Source organism: Gossypium hirsutum, chromosome A07, assembly GCF_007990345.1.
Source record: "Gossypium hirsutum isolate 1008001.06 chromosome A07, Gossypium_hirsutum_v2.1, whole genome shotgun sequence".
Lineage (NCBI taxonomy): Eukaryota > Viridiplantae > Streptophyta > Magnoliopsida > Malvales > Malvaceae > Gossypium > Gossypium hirsutum.
Genome location: NC_053430.1, coordinates 27919993 through 27945587, shown reverse-complemented (window position 1 = coordinate 27945587; position 25595 = coordinate 27919993). Strand labels below are relative to the sequence as shown.

At 35.5% G+C, this 25595-nt stretch overlaps 1 protein-coding gene across 1 annotated transcript; it reads right to left on the bottom strand.

Moving 5' to 3' along the window:
• Nucleotides 1–13868: 13868 nt before the first annotated feature.
• On the bottom strand, nucleotides 13869–15153 carry LOC107955843 (uncharacterized). The gene is made up of 4 exons (XM_016891633.1): nucleotides 14913–15153; nucleotides 14244–14392; nucleotides 14028–14129; nucleotides 13869–13934 (listed from the first exon to the last, which is right to left on the bottom strand). Exons 1-4 carry the CDS (start codon nucleotides 15151–15153, stop codon nucleotides 13869–13871), a joined length of 558 nt encoding a protein of 185 aa, XP_016747122.1.
• Nucleotides 15154–25595: the final 10442 nt, after the last annotated feature.

Sequence of the window (25595 nt, the reverse complement as noted above, 5' to 3'; positions counted from 1 at the left end):
TCGACATAGTTTTCTACACGTAATTGGGTATTGTTGTCAATTAAATTTCTTAATTATGTAATTGGATGGTTGTGTTAGGCTTCAGGAGTCTTCTACATTGCTTTTAAATAAAAAATGCTTTAGGTGCGTACTGGAAACTCGAGTTTTTACGAATTTTGGATGCTAGAAATCATGATTGTCGATGCCACACGACCTGTGACAGGTCGTGTAACACACTGTCTAGCAAATACAAGCCACATGGCCAAGGGACACGGGTGTGTGTCCAGGGCGTATAACTCATTGATTACAAGATAAGAATCACACACGGGTGTGTGCCCTGGCCGTGTGACTCACTGTTGCTATTAGAGACCATATAGACCAGAGACACGGACATGTGTCCAGACTGTGTGACTCACTCTTTGTGATGTAGGACCACACGGGTAGACGGCACGCCCATGTGGGTAAAATTTGGAATTTATCTTTGAGGCCCTAACATCGTCTAACGTAAACGTAGACCTTCCATAGTGTATTCATGATCTTAATTAGATAATATGATGCTCTGAGACTGAGGTATTGATTATATAAATGTATACAGATTGTGATGATTGTCGATGATATTGATCTTATCACCTAACTATGAATTGAATCTGAATGACTATGCATATGTTTTTGACATCTGTCATCTGCATTTGGATTGGATGGAATTATGTAAAGGAAGAAGTAATTTGTTTTGATTTAATGGCTAAGCCACGATTTATATATGAATCTAGCGTTTTATCACAATTTGATCTAGCAACTAGTTTGCATCTCATTCAATGGGTCGGACCGACACTATATGGTGTGTAGGGTTAGATGGGTGTTAAATGCCCTTAAATGTGTGTTGGAATGGTTGGAGATGGTGTGTAGTGGATAGGGGTATGAATAACTGCATATGTTTCTGATTTGTTTTGTACCTGAACTAGATTTGTTCTGCCATATAACTGATACGTTAAATCTGTATGGGATATTCTCTGATTTTGATTGGAACTTGAGATTTGAGAATTCATTATTAAAATTGTGCTGCTAATTAAATCTATATTAGTTATACATTGAGTTCTCTACTCACTGTGTTGTTGACTGAATTTCAGGTAACTCACAGGCTTGATCGGGTCAGTGTAGTGGAAGCTTGGTCAATCTGCTTTATCACCCTTTATTTATATTATTAGTAATTTTAGTATTCCTTAATAATATGACTTTTTAAAATTGTTGAATGATCGACTGGCTTTTATAATTGTTATAACTTGTTGAATGTTTATCTTTTATTTATGTTTATAAAAGTGGGTTTTTTAGTAACACCAATGTAACTCTTTGGGCTTGGCCTTGACGCCTAGGCCGGGTTTGGGATGTTACAAGTAGATTGAGGATATAGACAAACTAAAGCCTGAACCAGCAAGCTCACCCTATACACCCAAATCTATCATCAACACTCCCCAACCACACTATTTTTAGTTACAGACGAAACATTCTCATTAAAAGAAATGATGGGAAAGCCATTCCATTCCATGTGGTTTGCATGTAACAAAGCACTCGAGCTAAGGAATGAGCCTAATTGTTGGCACACTGACAAGTCTAACAAAAGGAAAGACGGTGAAACTAATTCATCAGTAAACAATCATGTAACAACATATTTAGTTTTGAAAAATCAGATGATGGGCATGACGATGCTGAAATTACAAGCAGGCAATTCGACTAAACTATACCATTATCAAAGGGCAAAGATTTTAATTGTGACAAGCCCTCCCTAATGGAAAAAGCTTCAGCGATGGAAGGACTAAAATGAGCATTAAAAAATTGAAAAACTTTTATGCACACAACCTGTAGAGTCTTGAACTATGGTCGCATACCCCGTAGCCTCCTCTTGCTCGAAACACGTAGAATCTACATTACATTTTGGTAGGCCACCTTCCAAAGTTGCCCAACCAACCTTTCCTTGACCACAAGTCACTCCGTCTAGGTCACCATTCATATCAAATGCATCAAACACCTTTATTGACTACTGCCAATGGGCCCAAAAAGTATCAACAACCCGAATGACTAATAGTGCAACCACATATTCCCTTTTTCAAACAAAATAATTGTAGTTACATCACATCCAACATAAAACCAATACACACTGCAGATGCTTAAAAGTCACCAAAGTAAGAAGCTTGCAAAATATGTTAGTCATTGTTGAATGATCGAATGAAAAACCAACAACACTCCAAAAAGCCTACACAAATGGAAATAGCAAAAAAAAAAGAAAAAGTAATCCATACTCTCGGTCTTAGCACATCAACTACATGAGGGAGATTGTAACACCCCTTGCCCAACCCGATTGTTAGGTTTAAGCTACAAGATGCCACATTTTTTATCAGAGCAACTATAGTAAAAGAAATGCATTAAATAGTCAGTCACACATGCAATTAAGTGTCAAATACATTCAAATCATGTTAAATAATCAATTTTGAGTCTTAATCGAGCTTAAAAAGCTCTTTTGTCAACCCAAACACGAAGTAGGACCAAATTACAAAGTTTTGAAAGTTCAGGTTGACATCGTAACACCATCTTCCACATTGTGACACTACCAAAATAATATGTCATGCCGTGACCTCAGGCCACTCGGCATTATGATGTGGCTCACTGTCAGTCGATGTTGCGACGAGGTAAGTTAGTCGTCGGGACGTGGACTCTATTTTTGGTAAAAGTAAATCATTTGGTACCTATTCAAAGTTTCCAACCAAGCCTATCAACATGTTCATCAAATACCAATTTCAATTAAATCAAAACCTACCAAAAACATGCTAAGCAAGCTCAACATATATATTTATCATCTTCTCAAGACAATTACTATCTATACATCAAATAACTTAACATTTCATGTCATGATGTAATCATCAAACAAGTCATTCAATTACCAATATTTACCTATGTTAAAAATCCTTAAAACTTACTAATTCACTTCCATTTCAAACACTTGTGTACACATATACACATCTAGAACTTATAAGAATTAAGCATAACCATTATCTATCAAGATTCGACCATATTTTACAAGCATGTTTCAAGTTACAATTGTTCAAATGCATTTCCTTTTTATTTATCAATCAAACAAGCTACCATTTCTACTTCATCTCATACCATTCCATATGTCATACACTTAGCTATAGATCATCATATCATTAAGCATGGAATACACATATGTTCATTTCCATAAATGAATCAAAACACCAAGTCATCACAAGTTACCAAGCTCATCAATATATCTTATAAATTAGGTATAAAACACTTATATACATGCCACAATCCTTGACTCAAGATAAAAAAAATAACTATTGAATTAAGGATAGGATAGTGTAAGCTTCGGGATGATCTGACTTGACATGTTCTGCAGGGTAACGATCTACAAAAAAAGTAAAAATAACTAGGTAAGCATATAAATGCTCAGTAAGTACATAGGCATTAAACAAAACTTACATTATCTTTCAATTAATACAATAAGCTACCATAATTTGGCATAATTTGTCTATACATGGAAAATCACAACATCAACAATGTGAGTTTAATATAGAACCAAACCACGTAATATCTCAAGTATTTAACACGCCATTTCATGTCACAATAAGTAACAAATTTAAATCTCATTCAATCCAAGAGGAATCTAATCACATATATATCAAAGACTTTATACTTAAATAATTCAATAATCTTTCATTAGAACATCGTGTTCATTTCATCTCATTTCAATTTTCTCATTTCATATAAATAATTTGGCACAATGAACCGTAGTAAATGAACTCGGATACACAAGTATCTACTGTTGGATCACTGGTACACCTCGTGGCATAGTGGGAAAATTATTTCGATGATCATTAACCATGGATCCATGTACGAGGAACAAATCAGGTTGAAACAAGGCTCAAAAATACACCTTTCAAATTTGAAAAACTGACATGTAAGGTTGTTGATAGGATCCCTTTAAGAGATGTCAGTTCCAAGCCACAATAATAACATATCAACCTTTACGTAATCCACCTAGTCTAAGAACGAACAACAAAATTCTCTTGAACCTTTTTAGAGGGAATTTTCAAGAATGACTGCTAGATCTTTTGAGATGTGTGTTTGTGTTTTTATGGTAACCCTAACACATCAGGGATTCATATTCATTTTATTTTTCTTTGATATCACATATTAGGAAAAACAATATTATTTCTTTATTTTTAAAGAAACAAATAGAAAGTCAGAATACAAATGATATTCTTTCCCAAAGAATATGAATTTCCATGTCCTTTTATAGTTTGACCGAAATTATTATAACTATTTATATTAATAATTTCGGTAAACTATATTCAATTAATATTTTGTATAAATCAAATTCACATATTAATTTTATCTATGTTCTTTATATGAGTACAAAAACTTGTACATATAATGTGTTCAATATTTAACTATCAAAATATTTAACTATCAAATTAAATTAAACTAATAAATAATTTAATTCATATGACAACTAAATACAATACCAAATGTATTTGGATTCTGTTTGCTTCAACTATAGGGTGTAGATTTGTAGGATTTTGTAATCAGGGGCATAGCCAGGGGGTTGGCATGGGCCCCGACCCCCCTTAAAATGGAAAATTTTATTTTAGGCCCTTGAAATTTTTTAAAAATTTTAAATTAGTAAAGGTAAAATTCCACTTTGGCCCCCCCTAAAATTATAAAAATTCAATTTAATCCTTTACAAATTATAAAAATATAAACTATAAAAAATTAAAATTTCATCCGGCCCCCCCTAAAAAAAATTCTGGCTTCGCCCCTGCTTGTAATGTTAGTAGTAATACTAGAACATTTCTAATATTACAAGAAATGAGTGACATCTAGTAATTCATCATTGTTACCCAAGTGTCAAGAAGTTGTGATTTGGCATAACCTTCCTGTGATAATATTTTTCATGTATTATATCATTTTATTCTTAATATCTAAATTAAACACAAGTCATGGAATAGCCACACTTTTATAGTCCAATCTTATATTTATGGATATTCTAAGTAGACTACAATAAAAAAATAAGTGTATTATCTTATATCAACTTATTCGAGCATGACCATGCATTTCTAGTCTCACTCCACAAGAGGCATAAGATAGTGCTGCCATTATGTAGGAGAGATAAATCATATCTTGATTAACCATATCCCTCTACATATATTGTGGCATACCCAACATCAATCTTTATAATATAACCTGTTATGGTAGACGTTTGACTATGTCAAAATATACAACTCACTATGTTGGCACAATGGTGATATCAAGTCTGAAGATCATATGCATAGTTATCATTATGAGTAATGTTGTGACTATTACACAATAATCCAAGAACCATATTCATAGCAGATCAGTCCAATATGTTATTCTCTAACACATACTCATGTATCGATTTTTACATCCCTATGTCAATGTCAACAATTTGTTATCAATCAACTACACATTAGTCTCAATACATTATCATTTCCCAAGCCCATAATAATACTTGACTAAAGACCTTTTAAGAATAATCATATTATTTTTAGGACTTTATTAAACCAATTTATTTGTACACACAGAAAAAGAAATTGAAATAACAATGGCAATACCTTAAATTAACAAACAAGGTAAAATCAGCATGTGATTAAAATCATCTCATGATTTGTCTTTGGGCATACTCTAACATCTACATCACACCAGTTGCTCGTTTGAGCTGATTAAATTTGTGTCAAGTTACCCGTCCGAGCTAAACCATCGTAATGACACATCTGATTGCTTATCCAAGTTGAATATATATACACGTCAGGTTACCTATCCAGGCTAAATGAATAAAGTGAGGAAGTGGATGAAGATTAATAAATACTATGTTTGCTAAGAGATTCATGAATTCGAACAAAGGAAAAAGGTTTCAAAGAAAAGAAGGATTGAAGTTTGAATACAAGAAAGAGAAATATCTTGTCATATGTTATGAATGTAAGATGTCGAGACATATCAAATTCATTTTTTTACAATGGAAGAAAAATGGATCAAGCAAACAAAAGCATTATGCCAATGTTGTGACTTGGAGCGATAAGGATTCTTCTGATGATGAAGAACAAGAAGTAGCCAACCTTTGTCTTATGACCATAAAAAATTCTAAGGTAACTTCTAACTTATCTAGTTCAATTTCTTATTCATTTGATGAGTTACAAGATTCATATGATGAGTTGGGTTTGGAATTTGAAGTCATGGTTTCGAAACACAAGAAAATATTTCAAAATTAAAATTTCAAAATGGCTTACTTTCCAAAAACCCATCATGAAACTTGAGAAGAAAGTAAACAAAATGCAAGCAATTTTTGATGATTTTGAGAAAAAAAGAATTCTGACTTGCATAACCTACTTTCAAAAGTTCATGAAAATTATCAAAAACAACTTAAATTGCTTGAGAAAGAAAAATTTTTATCTAACAAAGTTTATTTAAAAACATTTGTAAAGGAAGAAAAATTCAGAAAACTTGTTAGGAGTGTATGGGTCCCCAAAGGATTTAGCACTACTCAAGACAAGGATATCCTCTCTAAGTGGATATCCAAAGGGACTAGAATCTTGGGAACTAATGCTAATGAACCCTAAAAAATTTGGGCTCCAAAAATCAAAACTTGAATAAATGTTTGTAGTGGAAGGAGCATTTGTTCACGGTGAACAATACAAGTGGAAACTCATACTACCTTAATAGTGGATGCTCAAGACATATGACCGGTGATAAGAGCCATTCCATTGAACTAAAGCCAAAAAGTAGAGGATAAGTTACATTTGGTGACAACTCCAAAACACTCATTGAAGGGATTGGCTCTATTGGTAAAATTTCTTCAATATTTATTGAAAATGTTTTACATGTCAATGGTCTTAAGCATAATCTTTTAAGTATAAGTCAATTGTGTGACAAAGGTCTCAATGTCATATGGAGTTTAATGGGTGTAAAGTCATTAACATTGTTTCCAATAATATTGTGTTTGTTGGTCATAGAATAAGAAACTTTCACATAGAGCATTTAGATGACTTACATGCTTCAAACATTTATTTGATGGCTAAAAATTAAAATGCCTCTTGGTTATGACATAGAAAACTAGGACATGCTTATATGAGCATATTGCATAAATTTGTTAAAAAATGTTTTAGAAGAGGTTTGCCTAAAATTGATTTTGATTTAGATAAAATTTGTGATACATGTGCTAAATGCAAGCACAAATGAGTTTCTTTCAAACCTATTAGTGATGTGTCTAATATTAAAGTTTTACAATTGATTCACATTGATCTTTTTGGTCCTATTAGAATTACTATATTGGGTGGAAAGTAATATGCTTTTGTACTTGTAGATGATTACTCTAGATTTACTTAAGTTCTTTTCTTAAGTACTAAAGATGAATCTTTAGAAAAATTCACCACTTTTTAAAAAATTAATCAAAATGAAAAAGGTTACTCAATTTCTAGTGTCAGGAGTGACCATGGGGCAAATTTCAAAATCTTGGTTTTGATTTTTTTTATCCAACTAGTATTAGCAATAACTTTTCGACACTTAATGGAATGAATTAAAGTTAATCGAGTGAATATTTACAAATTTATTTTATAAGTGAATTGAATTTTGGTCAGGTAATTTTGTCGAATTAGTGCTTAATTTGGGATCAGGGATTAAATTGTAAAAGTGTTAAAAGTTCAATTCTTTAGAAATATTTAATTAGGATTTGGTTAAGAGGCTTAAGAGACAATTATACCACTATGTATGGTATAATGGATGGTTAAAAAATAGTATATATGTCTTTGTATGTTAAAAAATAGATAAAATTATAATAAATTAATAAATAAAACTAAACCATTAGTAATAAAATATAGTTAGTGGGAAAAATCAAAACATTTCATCCATCTTTACAAGTAAAAACTGAACCTAAGGGAGGAAGAAGAGAGAATGTTAGAATTTAGGGTTCTTGATATTCAAGCTTTAAATTCGTCAGTGCAATTTAGTCATTTTCTTGTAATTTTTATGTTTTTTGGAATCTTAGGAGCTTAATCTAGCTGTAACACCCCAAACCCGGCCTAGACATTATGGCTAAATCTGGCGTGTCACATGGAATGAGATTTGAAATCGAATTTATCAAGTTAAATCCGTTTCCGTTTATTAGCTTCTATTTATCTCTAGTCAATTTCAAAATTCTTTTCTCATTAATTTGATTCGTTTAAAAACATATTCTGTAACGGAAGCTTTTAAAACCGTGATATTTAAAGAAAATCGTTTGTGTTTAGGAAAAACGTTGTGTTTAATTAAACTGAGTTTTCATTGAGTTTTGCAGTTTAAAAGTCCCTGAAATTAGTTTAAAAAAAAAGGCAAACAGTCCAAAAGTCCCAAATTTCATAAAAAATACCCCAGAAAACAAATAGGAAATAGAAACCATAAATGAAATTAAAATAGTTTAATAGACATGTGGTCACCGTTGAGTCCTCTACCGTACCGATTCGTCTAAGTCTGGGGATTACCTATACAGATAAAACAGAAAGGGGTGAGTTTACGTAAACTCAGTGTGTAATCCTCACAGAAGACATGCATACAGTCAAACAACAGATATCAGTCAAATGCAGTCTGGGCCTAAGCCTATTACAGATTCAGATACAGTTTAGGCCTTAGCCCAATCAAATATAGTTTCAAGTATAAATTAGGTCTTTAACCCATCTCAGATACAATATGTATACAGTAACATAAATTAGTATCCTATGCATTAGCCTCTACACACCATATCCGACCATCCCTACGTACCATGTGGGGTTTAAAACACCCACCCAGCCCTACACACCAAGTCATACCGAGTGCGGCACATATCAGTAATATTGCAGCTGAGCTGCAAAATAATAGACATGAAAGCCTTTCAGTACACTTCCTCCAATAATCAATCATCCCACCCCAATGCAGATGCAACTAAACATGCTCAATGTAGACATACAGAAATACATGCTTACATGCTAAAATTCAGTTATCAATCATACATACGGATCAGTAGACATGCATAAATTTAAAATGCTCAATACATGCATTATATATTCAGGACACACGATTTAGGGTTTAAGTACCACTTACCGACCTTACAGTAGATTCACAATCGATTTGGGCGACCCGTTCAACCTTAGGAAACATTTTAGCTAAATGGGCCCACATGTAACAGCCTGGTTTAGACCCTAGTCGAAACAGTGGTTTTGGGACCACAAATTTGAGTCAGAAAAATATTTTAATATTATAATCCATGCTTAAAGTATGTGAATTGATATGTGTAAAATTTTCATATGAAAATTTCATCGTTTGAGTGCCGATTTGTGACTTAATCACGTAAAATGTAAAAGTAGCGTGCTATATGTTAAAGTGCCTATTTGCTTTGATTAATTAATTATGAAGTCCTTGAAATGAAATTTGGCATCTGGATAATGGGATGGACGGTAATGAACAACTATTATACGGTTTTCTAATTAATTTATAAAGGTTAGTTTTGTAAATGTATTAATAATATGTAATATATTAAAACAAAACATAAAAACACATGCAAAATTCACCTTGTTGGCCGAATGTAAGAAAGAAAAAGAAGCCATTTTCTTTGTTTAAGGTTCGACACCTTGGAGATCAAATTAAGGTATGGATTTTGTTCAGTTTTTGATAATTTTTACGTTTTTGAGATCGTTACTTTGAGTACTAGCAAACCCAGGCTTGAATTTTTGGTTTTAATGATGAATTTGAGATTTTCCATTGATGATAGCTTGATGTTTTTGTGGTTTGTTGATGAAAAATAAATCTTTGATGTTTGATTGTCATGTTTAATTAAGTGATTTTTTGATAAAAATCCAAATTAGGGATTTGTTTGTGAAGTTTAAAAATTTAGGGGCTTAAATGTGAAATAAATTGAATAAATGGGCTGTTAAGGACCTAGGGGGCATTCGGCCTAATATGGGTTTATTGAAATTTTGGGTATTTTGTGTTGTTTTGAATTAGGGACTAAATTGAGAAAATGTGAAATGTCAGGAGCTGAAATGCAAAATGCTCAAATTATGTATTTTTGGATGAAATTGAATGAATATGTTGTTAAACAAGACAAATTTGTATTGAATTAGATCAAGAAAAGAGGAAATCGAATTTGGATCGGGGAAAGTCGAAAGTTAGCAAATAGTTGTTTCAGTCCGTTCATGTCCATACGAGGTAAGTTCATAAGTAAATAAATGTTGTTAAATTCGATTGTATATGTATTATATGTGCCAGATTGAATTATAATAAATATACGTGTATATGCTGAAATGAATTAAACATTGGATAACTAGATACGAGCTTGAATCGATCAAATTACGACGTCCGAAAGCCATGTACGAACTATAGGAATAATATAAGATACTATGTCATGACATAGGATTTCGATATATGATTTTATGTAAGACCAGGTCTGGGACGTTAGATTTGAGATTAACGTGTAAGACTATGTCCGGGACATTGGCATCGTATATGATTTCGTGTAAGACCCTGTTTGGGACAGTGACATCGATATTTGATTACATGTAAGACCACATCTGAGACTTGGCATTGTACGAGACTTTCGAGTTATTCAAGTATTCTTATTGATTCCGAATGGTTCGATGGGCAATATTGAGAAATGAATGATTACGTAAAAATGTATCCGATTTAGGTACGTATGATTTGTTTATGTAATTCAGAAATGAAAAGAAAGTATGTTTCAAATGACTATATGTGAAATACATGACAATGAATGATGAATGTATGCAAATGAATTATGAGTAAGTAAAATAGACGTAATGTATGAGATTGAGATGTGCTTTTGTGCAAGTGAGTATGACCAAATGAGTTAGATGAATCAAGTATGTATGAGATTTATATGTTCATTGAGAAATGAGTTAAGAGAGGTTACTTAATGTAATCATATGAATTTATGAGTATGACAATGGTATATGTGGTTAAGATTTGTTAAATTCAGCCTAGTTAAATTGAATTATATATATAATTGAGTTGATTTATTTGCTTATGTCTTACTAAGCTTTTAAAGCTTACTCTATGTGTTTTTCCTATGTTTATAGAATTTCGAAGACTGGCTTGGGTTGGAAGTCGTTGGAGACCTCATTACACTATTTAGTTTTCACCTAGGTAAATAAATGCTTTGATATTTGGTTATGTGACATATATAGACTAGTTTTGATATGGTTGTTTTTTAAATTGTATATATATATATAGCCATGTGGAAATGGCTTGATTACGATGCTAATGTTGGTGTATATTCGGTCTTGCTATAAGTCTATTTTGGAAGTATATCTTTTTGGTATTTAAATATGTGGTGTTTGATTTTATAAATTAGGTATTGAGTAATGATATGTATGGCTTATAATTAGCTCATTTTGGTAAGATTGATACATGGTTCATTTTGCATTTGTGAATTGGTATAATTCGGCTTAAATGAGGTAAATATGGATGTGTTTCGGTGCTGACCTAGTTTTGACTTATTTTGAATGTATAAATTGTCTTGTAAATTGGCTTGGAAAGGGTAAATGATGTGTATTTATATTTGACTAGTGATGGGTAAAACAAGTACATATGCTTATAACATGTTGTTGTATATGTGGTAGTAAATGTGGCTTTGGTATGTGGTTCATTTTGATAAGCATGTGATTTTGAAATTAGTATGACTTTTGATGGTTAACTTTGATAGTCGAATAGGTGAGAAAGGAATTGGTTGTGTATAAGAAATTTTGGCAAGATATTAAGTACATGAATTTAATGAGTTTTGATTTGGTATTTATGTTTAGAAATGGCTTATGATTTTAGGGTGACATGCGCATATTAAATAGCAAATAAAGGTTACACCGTGTAACATGTTTAAATTGGTTTAATAAATGCAAGTGCTAAAACCTAATAAATGATATGATTAATATATAGCTTATGAAATAGATATGTACAAAGGGATGATGATAGATATGTACAAAGGGATGATGATATATATACGCATGCTATTTGAAATGAAATGCTTAACCATAATTTATGTATTCAAATGTCATGAAGGTGAAAGTCTTTTGATTCAAACATAGATTCGATGAAGCTTGTGTAATGTGACATTGATAAATGTTAGGAACCCGAATGGCATGTAATGTATTTTTAATAACATGTTTTGGCTGCCTCTTAATTGTATGAAATAGTACAAAATGATGTGGATTAGATATGCATGAGTAAAAGAAGAAATGTGGCTTAAACCAAACCTAATTTTGTGCCACACGATCTGGACACACGGGCATGCGACTGGCCTGCGACCAAGTCAGAATGTATGCTTTGTTTTGCCACAGCTTAGACACACGGACGTTTCTAATGCCGTGTGAGGTAGATGGCCTGACCACACGGGCGTGTGACCTCTGTAATTTTAAAAAAAGAATGTTAAGTTTCAGAAAAAAATTTTGTATGTGTTCGATTTAGTCCCGACCTCTTTCTAATGCATGTTTAAGGTTTCATTGACCTAAGAAAGGGACTTTATGATGATGTTTGACTATGATATGATGATGTATGACTTATGATTGTGAAGAAATTTCAAAATGTTCCGATATGTCCGGTAATACCTCTTAACCCTAGTCCAGTGACGGATACAGGTTAAGGGTGTTACACCACATGTCTATGTGGCTTTCCCATGTGGGCCCACATGCCTGTGTGGCCCAAACGCCTATATTGGCCTTGGCCCGTGAGGATCACATGGCTTGGCCCAAATTCCCACACATCTGTGTGGCCCATACGACCCAATTCGGTCAAGCCCGCGTGTTGTACATGGCCTACCTAGCCATCACACGGTCGTGTCTAGCGCACGGCCTGGCATTTATCAACCACACAACCTACCACACGGGTGACCACACGCCCGTGTGGCGTCGACAGTTTACAATTTTGGCTTTCACTGAATCCTATTTTTTGCATTTTTGAGTACACACCTGGTATCGATTCGATGTATCCCAAGCCCTTCAAAGCCTATAATCAACCTAACAACACATGAAAATTAGTCCTAAAACATGATTTGATCAAAAACTCGATACCTACAAAAGTCAAAAATAGCATTCAACGCTTACCCCAACACTCCAATTTTGACTACAAATCCGCAAGAGAAGAACCTCGAACGTCATGATTTGTTACCGCCAAAACAAGAATAAGTCTCCAAAGGGAAATTCGAAAAGCAAGATTATAAAAGCATTTAACTCCACTTACCGAATCACTGAAATCAAACGGTGTGCGAAAGGAAAATGAATTGAAACAGAATTCAAAACAAAGAGGAAAAATGAGACAAAATTAAGGTAGAGAAGCAGAGAACCACGTCAAAAATTTTTGGAAATGCCACCGAAATTTTGAAAAAAGAAAAAAAAATAGGATAATTCCAAACTCCCCTTATCCCTCAAATATTTCCACTAATCCCACTAACAACCACTACTCAGACTTTTCGATCAACCGCAACTCTCAACACAACACTGAGTAAAAATTAATACCTACGCTCACGCTGGGTTTCGAACACAGGACCTCCAACACACCAGCTCCCTTACCACTCGAACCAGTAGGCTCATTCTAATATGGTTTTGCAAATAATTGAATATAAGCCTAATAAGCAAGGATAGGGCGTAAGTCAGAAAAATATCAAAATTTACCAAATCTAGGGCTTGAACTTGGGACCTCTCACACACACCCAGAACACTTAACACTAAAGCAGATACACAATTGTGTCAAATATTTACAGATACAGAAACAAATATTTTGGGGCGTTACAACTCTACCCCCTAAAAGAAATTTCGACCTCGAAATTTACCTGATCAGAATAGATGAGGATATTACTGATGCATCAAGTCCTCAGGTTCCCACGTGGCCTCCTCAGTGTTATGATTCCGCCACAGAACCTTCACCAATGGAATGGACTTTCTCCTCAGGACCTTAACATCGCAATCTAGAATTTGAACCAGCTCCTCCTCAAAAGTCAAATCTGGCCTCACCTCAATCTCCTCAACAGGGACCATATGAGTAGGATCAGAGCTGTAACGCCTCAACATCAAGACATGAAAGACATTATGGATGCGGTCCAACTCTGGAGATAGCTATAACTGATAAGTGACCAGCCCTATATGTTTCAGAATCCAATATAGTTTGATGAACCTAGGGCTCAATTTTCCCTTGTGACCAAATCTCAGAACTTTCTTCCATGGAGAAACCTTTAGAAAAACGAAGTCTCCCACAGAGTACTCAATATCATGCCTCTTCAGATCCACACAAGACTTCTGTCTATCAGATGCCGCTTTCAGATTATCTCGAATCAGTCTAACCTTATCCTCAGTCTCGGAAACCAATTTAGTACCCAAAACTCAACGTTCACCCAACTTAGTCAAATGTAGAGGAGTACGACACTTACGTCCATATAGAGCCTCGTAAGGTGCCATTGAATACTAGCTTGAAAACTATTATTTTAAGTGAACTCGGTGAACGGCAGATAATCCTCCCAACTATCTCGAAAATCGATAACACAACTCTTCAATATCTTTATCACCCTCTTAGATTGACCATCGGTCTGAGAATGGAATGCAGTACTGAAGTCCAATCTCAAACCCAGAACCTCATGTAACTTTTTCCAGATCCAAGATATGAAGCGAGGATCCCTATTAGAAATACCTCATGTAGTCTCACTATCTCAGAAATGTAGAGCTTTGCCAACTTCTGAAGAGAATAGTCGGTCCTAACCGAAATAAAGTGCATAGACTTGGTCAATCGATCCATGATGACCTAAATAGAATCCTTCTTTGCGGGTGTTAGAGGCAAACCATTAACGAAGTCCATCATTACTTGCTCCCACTTCTATAGCGGAATCTTGACCGGCTGCAACAAACCTGAAGGTAACTGAAGCTCAGCCTTAACCTGCTGGTATGTCAAACATTGTGCCATAAAATCAGTAACCTCCCGTTTCAATCCCGGCCACCAGTATAGTTCTCGAAGATCTCGGTACATCTTATTCCCACAGGGATGCGTAGCATAAGGGCTACTATGCGCCTCTCTCAAATCAATATCATTCGGTACACAAATCTGACCACGAAAATAGAGTACCCCATCAATATTCAGCCCAAAGTCCATAGTGCTACCACTCTCAACCTGACGAAACCGAAGACCCAACGATTCATCCTCTAACTACATATCCCATATCTGTTCTATCCAAGTCGATTTAACGTGCAGCTCAACCAACAAACTTCCATCGTCAAACAAACTAAGTCGAGCGAACATCGCTCTCAGATCAGTCATCACCCTACCGCTCAACTAATCTACCACTATTTTGGCCTTGCTAGATGGTACTCAATAGTACAGTCATAATCTTTAAGTAGTTCAATCCATCTACACTGCCTAAGATTCAACTTCTTCTGAGTCAGGAGGTACCTAAGGCTTTTGTGATCAGTGTAGATAATACACCTCTCACCGAGCAGATAGTGCCTCTAGATTTTCAAAGCAAAGACTATGGCGGTCAATTCCAAATCATGCATCGGATAGTTTTCCACATGCATCTTAAGCTAACGAGACGCATACGCCACAACCTTACCATCCTGCATCAGGACACAACCTAAACCCACATACGATGCGTCACTGTAAATTACAAACTCCCTCCAGGTTCAGGTTGTATTAGAATAAGAGCCTCAGTCCAAAACAGTCTTGAGCTTCTCGAAGCTCTCCTGCTATACATTTGTCCAGAAAAATGGAATACCCCTAGTAGCAGCTTAGTTAAGGGCACTGCAATCAGTAAGAAACCTTCCACAAACTGTCGATAATAACCCGCCAACCCTAGAAAGCTGCGAATCTCAAACACATTCTTAGGCTATTTCCAATCCAACACAGCCTCAATCTTTCGAGGATCAACTCAAATTCGCTTAGCAGAAACCACAAGGCCCAGAAAAGTCACTTCACGTAGCCAAAACTCACACTTACTAAATTTAGCGTATAGTTGCTTCTCACACAGAGTCTGAAGCACAACTCTAAGATGCTCCTCATGCTCATCTTCAGTCTTAGAGTATACCAAAATGTCGTCGATGAAGACTATAATGAAATGATCTAGATAAGGTTGAAATATTGGGTTCATCAGATCCATAAATGCAGCCGGAGCATTAGTCAGGCCAAAAGGCATTACTAGGAACTCGTAATGTCCATAACAAGTCCTAAATACAGTCTTATGTATATCTACCTCTTTAACCCTCAACTGATGATACCTTGAATGGAGATTAATCTTATATAACACAGAAGCCCTTCAGAACTGATCAAATAAGTCATCGATCCTCGAAAGTGGATACTTGTTTTTAATGGTCAACTTGTTCAACTGCCGCTAGTCTATGCACATCCTCATGGCCTTATCTTTTTTTTGTAATAAACAGAACTGGTGCTCCCCAAGGAGACACATTCGGACGGATGAAGCCACAGTCCAATAACTCCTAAAGTTGAGTCTTAAGCTCCATAAGCTCTTTCGGTGCCATTCGATAAGAGGCGATAGACACTAGAGCTGTACCAGGAAGAAGCTCAATCCCAAATTTCACTTCTTGATTCGGAGGTAAACCCAGTAGCTCCTCAGCAAAGACGCCCAAAAATCCCTTACAGTTCTGATGACCTTTATAGCAGAGTCTCTAGAAACGGAAACGCTAATATAGGCCAAGAATGCCTCATATCCCTTACGAACTAGTCTTTCAGCCACCAGTGCAGAGATCACACTAGCTATATAATTCTGATGTTCTCCAACCACGACTACCTCCATAGCCTCCTCAGTTCTCAAGATGACCCTCTTAGTCACACAGTCTAGACTAACGCGGTGCTTGGCTAACTAGTCCATGCCTAGAATCAGGTCGAGTTCCCCAAACAGAAGCTCTATCAGATTAGCCAGAAATGCCAACCTTTGAACCTCTAGCAGAACATCTCTATACAGTTTGCTAATTCGAACCGAGCCCTAGTGGACTCAGTACAAACATCTCACTAGACGTACTCTCAACCAGAATCCCCAAGTTTTCATACACAGTGCTAGCTACATAGGAATGTGAGGAACCTATGTCTATCAAAGCAAAATAAGGTACATCATAAATTAAGAACGTACCAGTAATGACGTCTTGAGCATCTCTGTCCTCTCGATGGTGAGCAGCATAAACAAGAGCAGGCTGCCTCGCCTCAGTCTGCTCAGCACCTCTGCCAGGTGCTCTCTGCCCACAACCCACACCATTACTACCCCTAGCCTAACCACGGCCCCTCGATGGCTATAAACTACCTTCTGTGGCTGTGCAGTACCAGAACCAGGAGCTTGAACCTAATCGGCCCTCAGCGGACACTCCCGAATATGGTGCTCTAATGGCCCACACCTCAAACACGCCTCAGTCCTCCTCCAACACTTGCCCTGATGGCGTCTACCACAATCTCCACACGACTGCAATCCAGTAGGAGCAACAAGGGGCCCAGCTCTAACTGGCCCATCAGTTCTGGCCTTTTTTTTAGGCTTCTGACCGAGGGTTCCGAATTCCTCTTGTTCTTACCCTTCTTACGATCTCTATTTTGGCACTCAGCGTGTTTAACCTCTTCGGCGATCTTCGTCTTCTCTACTAGAATGGAGAACTCTCGCTCTTTCTACGAAACTATTAGTACCCTCAGATTATCCCTAAGGCCGTCCTTAAAACGGGCACATCTCTCATATTTAGACTCCACCATACCTCGCACATGGCGACTCAATCTCAGAAATTTGGCTTCATACTCGACCACTGATCGGTCTCCTTGAGTGAGGTTCAAAAACTCATGCCTACGAGCATTGATGTAACTTGCTCCCACATACTTCTCTTGAAAGGCAGACTTAAAGAACTCCCAAGACAGACGATCGGGCTGAGTGCCCTCTTTAATGGTCAGCCACCACTGATAGGCCTCATCGTGAAGCAACAAGACTACACCCTTCAATTTTTGCTCAGGGCTACAGTCTAAATCATCCACTATCCTCTCAATAGCCTCCATCCAGTACTCAGCTACATTAGGGGTGACTCTAGTGACACCCCTAAAAAGTTTAACTCCCACCGACCCTCAGTCCCCAGATCTAGTGTTAGGCCCAACGACCCTCTCTAGTATCCTTAACATAGCCTGGGACAATACGCATCCCCAGCCATGTTATCTTGAGACCCAGTCTCAGTAGCAGGCGACCACTGGCGTCTCACTCGTATCTAGGTTCGACATGCTGCCCAGAGAAAAGGACTCAACTCGAGCCCCTCTACGACCTTTACCTCGGCCTTTAGTACCACGCCCACAGATACCTCGTGCGCTCATGCCTATTCAAATTTATTTGTATTATGAATTTTATGAATCAGTTACAGTTTCAGTATTTATTAACAGATGTTTTATTTAAAGTAGTATCATAAATTTAGAGTTCGTTTTTCGCAAATACAGTCTCTATCAGTTTCAGTTTCACTACAGTTACAGTATACACTAACTAGAGTGTTTTCAGAACAAACTATCTATAATATCATAACATTTTATTAGAATACTTACAAAATCGACGCTAGAGACTCGGTGTACCACATTCCCAGTCAAATCATTTCAAATTAATAGAAAATTAGTTCTTTAAAACAAATTTTAAAACCCAAAATCCATAGCCGAGTTTTGTAACCTGACTCTGATACCACTAAATGTAACACCCCAAACCCGGCCTAGACATTATGGCTGAATCTGGCGATGTCACATGGAATGGGATTTGAAATTGAATTTATCAAGTTTAAACCATTTCTGTTTATTAGTTTCTATTTATCTCTCGTCAATTTCAAAATTATTTTCTCGTTAATTTGATTCATTTGAAAACATATTCTGTAGTGGAGGCTTTTAAAACTGTGATATTTAAAGAAAACCGTTCGTGTTTAGGAAAAAAATTGTCTTTAATTAAACCAAGTTTTCGTTGAGTTTTGCAGTTTAAAAGTCCCTAAAATCAATTAAAATCCAAAACAAAGGCAAATAGTCCAAAAATCTCGAATTTCATCAAAAATACCCCAGAAAACAAATAGGAAATAGAAACCATAAATGAAATTAAAACAGTTCAATAGACATGTGGTCACCGTTGAGTCCTCCACCGCACCGATCCGTCTAAGTCTGGGGATTACCTATATAGATAAAATAGAAAGGGGTGAATTTACGTAAACTCAGTGTGTAATCCCTACAGAAGGCATGCATATAGTCAAACAACATATATCAGTCAAATGCAGTCTGGGCCTAAGCCCATTACAGATTCAGATACAGTTTAGGCCATAGCCCATTTAGATACAGTTTTAGGTCTAAATTAGGGCATTAGCCCATCTCAGATATAGTATGTATACAATAACAAAAATCAGTATCCTACCCACCAGCCTCTATACACCATCTCCGACCATCCCTACATACCATTTAGGGTTTAAAACACCCACCCAGGCCTACACACCAAGTCGTACCAAGTGCGGCACATATCAGTCATATTGCAGCTGAGCTGCTAGATAATAGGCTTGAAAGCCTTTCAGTACACTTCCTCCAATAGTCAATCATCCCACCCCAATGCAGATGCAACTAAACATGCTCAATGCAGACATATAGAAATACATGCTTACATGCTAAAATTCAGTTATCAGTCATACATATGGATCGGTAGACATGATTAAATTTAACATGCTCAATACATATATTATATATTCAGGTTACACGATTTAAGGTTTAAGTAGCACCTACCGACCCTACAGAAGGTTCACAGTCGACTTGGGCGACCCGTGGAACCCTAGGAAACATTTTAGCTAATTAGGGCTTGCCTGTATGGGCCTATACGTCCAGATTGTACTTAGCCTATGTGGATCACACGACCCCATGTGGACCCACACGGACCAATTCGGTCAAGCCCGTGGGTCGCACACAGCTTACTTGGCCATTACACGGCCGTGTCTAGCGCACAGTCTAGCCTTCGTCGACCACACAACCTTGTCATTCGCACATGGCCTGTAACAGCCCTTACCCAAGTTCAATGCCGGAATAGAATACGAGGTGTTACCGGGCTTGAACACATACTTACAAATATTTTCGAGTCATTAAATTTCGTTCCAATTTAAAACTTTTCACAATATCGCTTAATGTCCTTACTTTGAGCCTACGAGGCTCCAAACACACTTTGAAATTGATTCGGCACTAAACTGTGACTCTAGAAAACTTTGTAAAATTTCAAGCAAATAGGGTCACGCATTCGTGTGAACATAAGGGAACGCCCGCGTCCTCAGGCCGTGAAACTCTCTATTTATGACGTCAGCGAATAAATTGAACCACAAGGCCAAGCCATACACCCGTGTTCTAAGGTCGTTTTCCCCACACAGTTGAGACATACACGGCCGTGTCTCGGCCTGTGTGGCCAACACTTAGGCTATTTTCCAAGCTCTTATGTTACCCTTAATCTTTCATATACATATAAACACTAAGGACACATATCATGACATCATTTCAATGATTTAGTATCCCATATTAAGACACATTCACAAGCATTAGAACATAGCATAGATAGATAGGTTCATAACAATAATCCATATGAGCCACACCTCTTGGCCATATAAAAATAACTCAATATAGACCAATACATTCAGCTAATCATAATTACACATATTATAAGAAAACCAAACCCCTATACCTGCCACTCACTTGACAACGCTTAATATATACATCAAAATTCCAAAGGTGATGGCTTGATAGTGTGTTGCTGCCTCCGACGATCTCCAATCCCGAGCTAACCTAAAAACACTAAAAAAAAGGAAAAGAAGGGAGTAAGCTTTATATCTTAGCAAGACCGTATGAAATTAATAAGCAATTTATCACTTGCTTCTCAAGGTAATACAACCATATTTGCACTTTTATTTATGTTCAAGTCAAGCTATTTTCTCAACTCATAGTCATTAAATTATTTATATCTTGAGCTATAAAACTAAAAATTAAGATCTGCTATTTTTTCCTGAAACTAGACTCATGTATCTTTTTACCATAAAATTTTCAAATTTTTTTATGTAGCCAATAAGTACATTTTATTTTTTAAAGTCACCCCTATTTTGTTGTCTGACAATTCTGACCCTTCTTCACTAAAAATTAATTACCTCTTTATACTAGATTCAGATGATGTTCCCTTTTGTTTCTTTTGAAAATAAACTCATTAAGGATTCTACGAATATAAATTATAACCCATAATTATTTTTTTTTCAATTTTTAATGATTTTCCCAACTGGAATAGGGGATTTCGAAATCATTCTGGTTCTATCTCACAATAATTCAGATATCTCATAATATGAACTTAGTTTGCTATATGAAACTATACTCAATAAGCTTTAATTTCATATTTTATTCATCCTATAATTCGATTTTCTCAATTTTTGGTGGATTTTCAAAATTCAGACTGTTGCTGCTGTCCAAAACTGTTTCAATGCTAATTTTACCCTTTCATAATTATCATAAATAGGATTTTATGCCAATTAATTTCTCTTTCATATTCATTAGGCCACAAGGTGAAGGGATAAACATATCATGTCCCAATTTAATTCGACCTAAAAGCCTCACACATAATCATCCATCAAATTTACCACATAATTATACACCATAGGTATCGACCTAATATTTACAAGATCATCAAAATGTCATCCTCATATGTATGACTTACTCATTTACATTCTTACAAAGATCCAATATACATCTAGCTCATCATTCATGAATTTTTAGTACATACCTATACCCCTTCAACATGATCATAAACATGGCTTACTCATTTTCATTCCTTACTAATCATACCACATAAATTTACCACGCATTTCATGAGTTTCATGTAAGTACCTGTACCACTCACAACATGGTCATAACCTCTCTTATTCCGACATAATCTGTAAATTTTCGGTTGAACCATTTGGAATAATACAGGATATTCAATAAGCCTCAAGTATAGGGTAAGGTGCCGACGCCATGTCCTAAACATGGTCTTACACTGGCTCACATATCAAATTCGATGCCATGTCCCAGACATGGTCTTACATTTGCTCTCATCTATCGGTGCTGATGCCATGTCTCAGACATGGTCTTACACTAGCTCTCATATCTTGAGGCTAATGCCATGTCCCAGACATGGTATTACACTAGCTCTCATATCTCGAGGCCGATGCCATGTCCCAGACATGGTCTTACACTAGCTCTCATATCTCCCTAGCATCATGGTATGAATACCCGATCTATTCCTACGATTCAACCGAGAGTTTCTCGTATTAATCTCATCATACATTACTCTTAGCCATATTCAAACATTTTATGCAAAATCAATCATTAAATGTATAATAACGATAAATTTGTAATATTTATGCACAACTTATTCATTTCAATGGCATATCATATTCCATCAAATTTTCCAATGTATTCAATCATTACATAAATGTTATTAACATTGGGTATCACTTTCTCATACTCAATATCATCAACATATAATTAAATACAATTATAGCAAGATAGATTTCAATTATATTCACAATAACATGGACAACATGCTTATTTAGTCACACGGACTTACCTCAAATGCAAAAACGGCTAATTATCCCCTTTTTGTCCTAAACCACGTACTTTCTTGATTTAAGCCTGAATCTTGATTTTATTGATCTAAAATAATAAAATTTACTCATTTAATCATCACATTAAATTAAGCATTCTACAATTCATACTTTGGCAAAATGATCATTTTACCCCTAAACTTTCACAAAAATTATTCTTTTGCCCCTAGGCTCGTAAAACGATTTTATCAAATTTCCTCATTAACCAAGCCTAGCCCAACCTTTAATACTCTTGCACAACTCAAAATTCCAATTATTTCACACAATTCTCATCCGTTTAACAAACTTTACAAAATGGTTTATTTAGGTGTTTTCATGAAAATCCTTTCACAAAAGTTGTTTATTTTACAACCATGACTCATTTTCTTCCTTAAAGTTTTAGCTAACAACATAAATACTCTCATGGCAGAACCCTACACTTTCAACCATTTTGCAAAATAGTCTCCTCATTAGCTAGCCTATGCTACAAGGTTTCCAAAAGTATAAAAATCATCAAGAAAAGCCATCAAAATCAATTACTTGTAAGGGATATAAGTGCCTGAAAATTTGGGCTCTCAAAACCCCCTATGTTTGCTGCCATTTTCAGTGGATGAAGAAGAAAGATGAAAAGATGACAGCCTTTTTCCTTTTTGTTTTATTTTATTACCAAATAAGTCACCTAATGCCCACCTAACTTTTACTTTTCAATTTCTTTGTCTCTCTGGCCGACCAAGCCTTTCTTAAAGGTCTATTTGCTATTTAAAGACCCCTAATTATGATTCTCTAGCTGTTTAACACATTTAGCTAGCAAAATAAAACTTTTTCCCTTTATGCGATGTAGTCCTTTTTCTCAATTAAGTTTACAAACACTAAAATTAATTCACCAAAATTTTCATGTACACATATAATCATGCTATAACACCAAAATAATATAAAAATAATTTTTCAACCATAGGATTTGTGGTCCAAAAACCACTGTTTCGACTAAGCCTAAAATTAGGCTGTTACACGGCCTACCACACGGGTGACCACACGCCCGTGTGGTGTCGACAGTTTGCAATTTTGGCTTTTGCTGAATCCCATTTTCTGCATTTTTGGGTACATACCTAGTATCGATTCGATATAGAAACCATTCCAAAGCCCTCCAAAGCTTATAATCGACCTAACAACACTTGAATATTAGTCCTAAAACATTATTTGATCAAAAACTCGATACGTATAAAAGTCCAAAACAGGATTCAATGCTTATCCCAACACTCCATACGATTTTGACTTCAAATTCGAGAGAGAAGAACCCCAAACTTCACGATTTACCACTGCCAAAACTAGGAATAAGTCTCCAAATGGAAATTCAAAAAAGAAGATTACAAAAGCATTTAACTCCACTTACTGAATTAGTGAAACCAGACGATGTGCAAAAAGAAAATGAATTGAAATAGAATTCAAAACAAAGAGGAAAAAGGAGACAGAATTTTGACAGAAAAACAGAGAACCATGTAAAAAATTCTGGGAAAAGCCACCAAATTTCTGAAAGAAGAAAAAAAATAAGGATAATTCCCAACTCCCTATATCCTTCAAATCTCTCCACTAATCCCACTAACAACCAATACTTAGATTTTTCGATCAACCGAAACTCTCAACACAACACTAAGCAAAAATTAATACCCACGCTCACATTGGGTTTCAAATACAGGACCTCCAACACACCATCTCACTTACCACTCAAACCAGCAAGCTCATTCTGATATAGTTTTGCAAATAATTAAAAATAAGCCCACTGAGCAAGGATAGGGCTTAAGTAAGAAAAATATCAAAATTTGCCGAAGCTAGGGCTTGAACTTGGGAGCTTTCACACACACCCAGAACACTTAACACTGAAGCAGATACACAATTGTGTCAAATATTTTCAGATACAAAAACAAATATTTTGGGGCTTTACACTAGCTGACCCATGTAGTATTTCTCAGAATTGTTACAAATTGAGGATGTTACAATTGATGAATAGTTGAAACTTTAGGTGTTAATTTGATAGATTTTAAATTTAAAGTTGAAAAAGACTAAATTGCAAATTTAATTGATAGTTTTGTATAATAAGGACTAAAATATAAAAAGAAAATGAAATTTATGGTAAAAGTGAGAAATAGAAGGTCCAATAAGGACTATAGTGAAATTGACATGAAAAATTGAGGTTAGAATTGAAAGTTATGTTAGTCTCAGTTATAGTGTATTAATAGTTTTGTATGTTTTTCTTAACCTGTAGCTAACGTCACCCATATTCCTCAAAAAAGAAAGAAAAACAAAAAGTTGTCGACAAATAGCTTGGAGTTTATGGTTTGTGTTTTTATAATCCGAACTAATTTGTAATTGTTGCATATTGAATTTTTTATTCATGGTAAGAGCATAAAGTGAGACACTTTGTTATAATGAGTTATTTTGGATTTCTTTGAATTGAATAATGTTAAGGAGGACTAAATCTAATATATGTGAAAAATGTGTAAGTTTATATAAATGTGTAATTGTATACATATTGAGAGGATTTATGTTGCCATATGTATGGATATGTGATTTCATGATGAAAATATATGTGAATTGAGATAGTAGATGATGATGAAATAAGTAATGAATACCCTATTAACTTTTCAGGTAGAGTCGAATATAGTTGGAATGCCATAGGATAGGAAGAGTTTAGGGTTTCTTCGACCACGATTCGATGAGGCACTAGATGCCAAATTTACTTCGTTTATACCGATGAGCGTTGGACGCAACTTTTTACTTCGGATTTATTTCATGAGGCATTGGGTGCCAAACTGGTATATTGGTTGGATCTATATATCCGTCCAAGTCTGAGCTGAGTTAATAGGGAGATAAATGGTAAAATGAAATATTCATAATTGAAATGATGATGATGAATAAGTTCTTGAATCCATGAGACTGAAAAATCTATATGAGATGTGGTATTTGATACTGAGATTACAA

Coding starts and splice junctions, on each gene's coding strand:
- LOC107955843 (XM_016891633.1), bottom strand. CDS start 15,153: ATGGACTTTGGGCTGAATATTGATGGGGTACTCTATTTTCGTGGTCAG. Junction 14,393..14,912: donor TGAGCTTCAGTTACCTTCAG/GTTTGTTGCAGC, acceptor GTGAACGTTGAG/TTTTGGGTACTAAATTGGTT. Junction 13,935..14,027: donor TCCCTGTTGAGGAGATTGAG/GTGAGGCCAGAT, acceptor CCATTGGTGAAG/GTTCTGTGGCGGAATCATAA.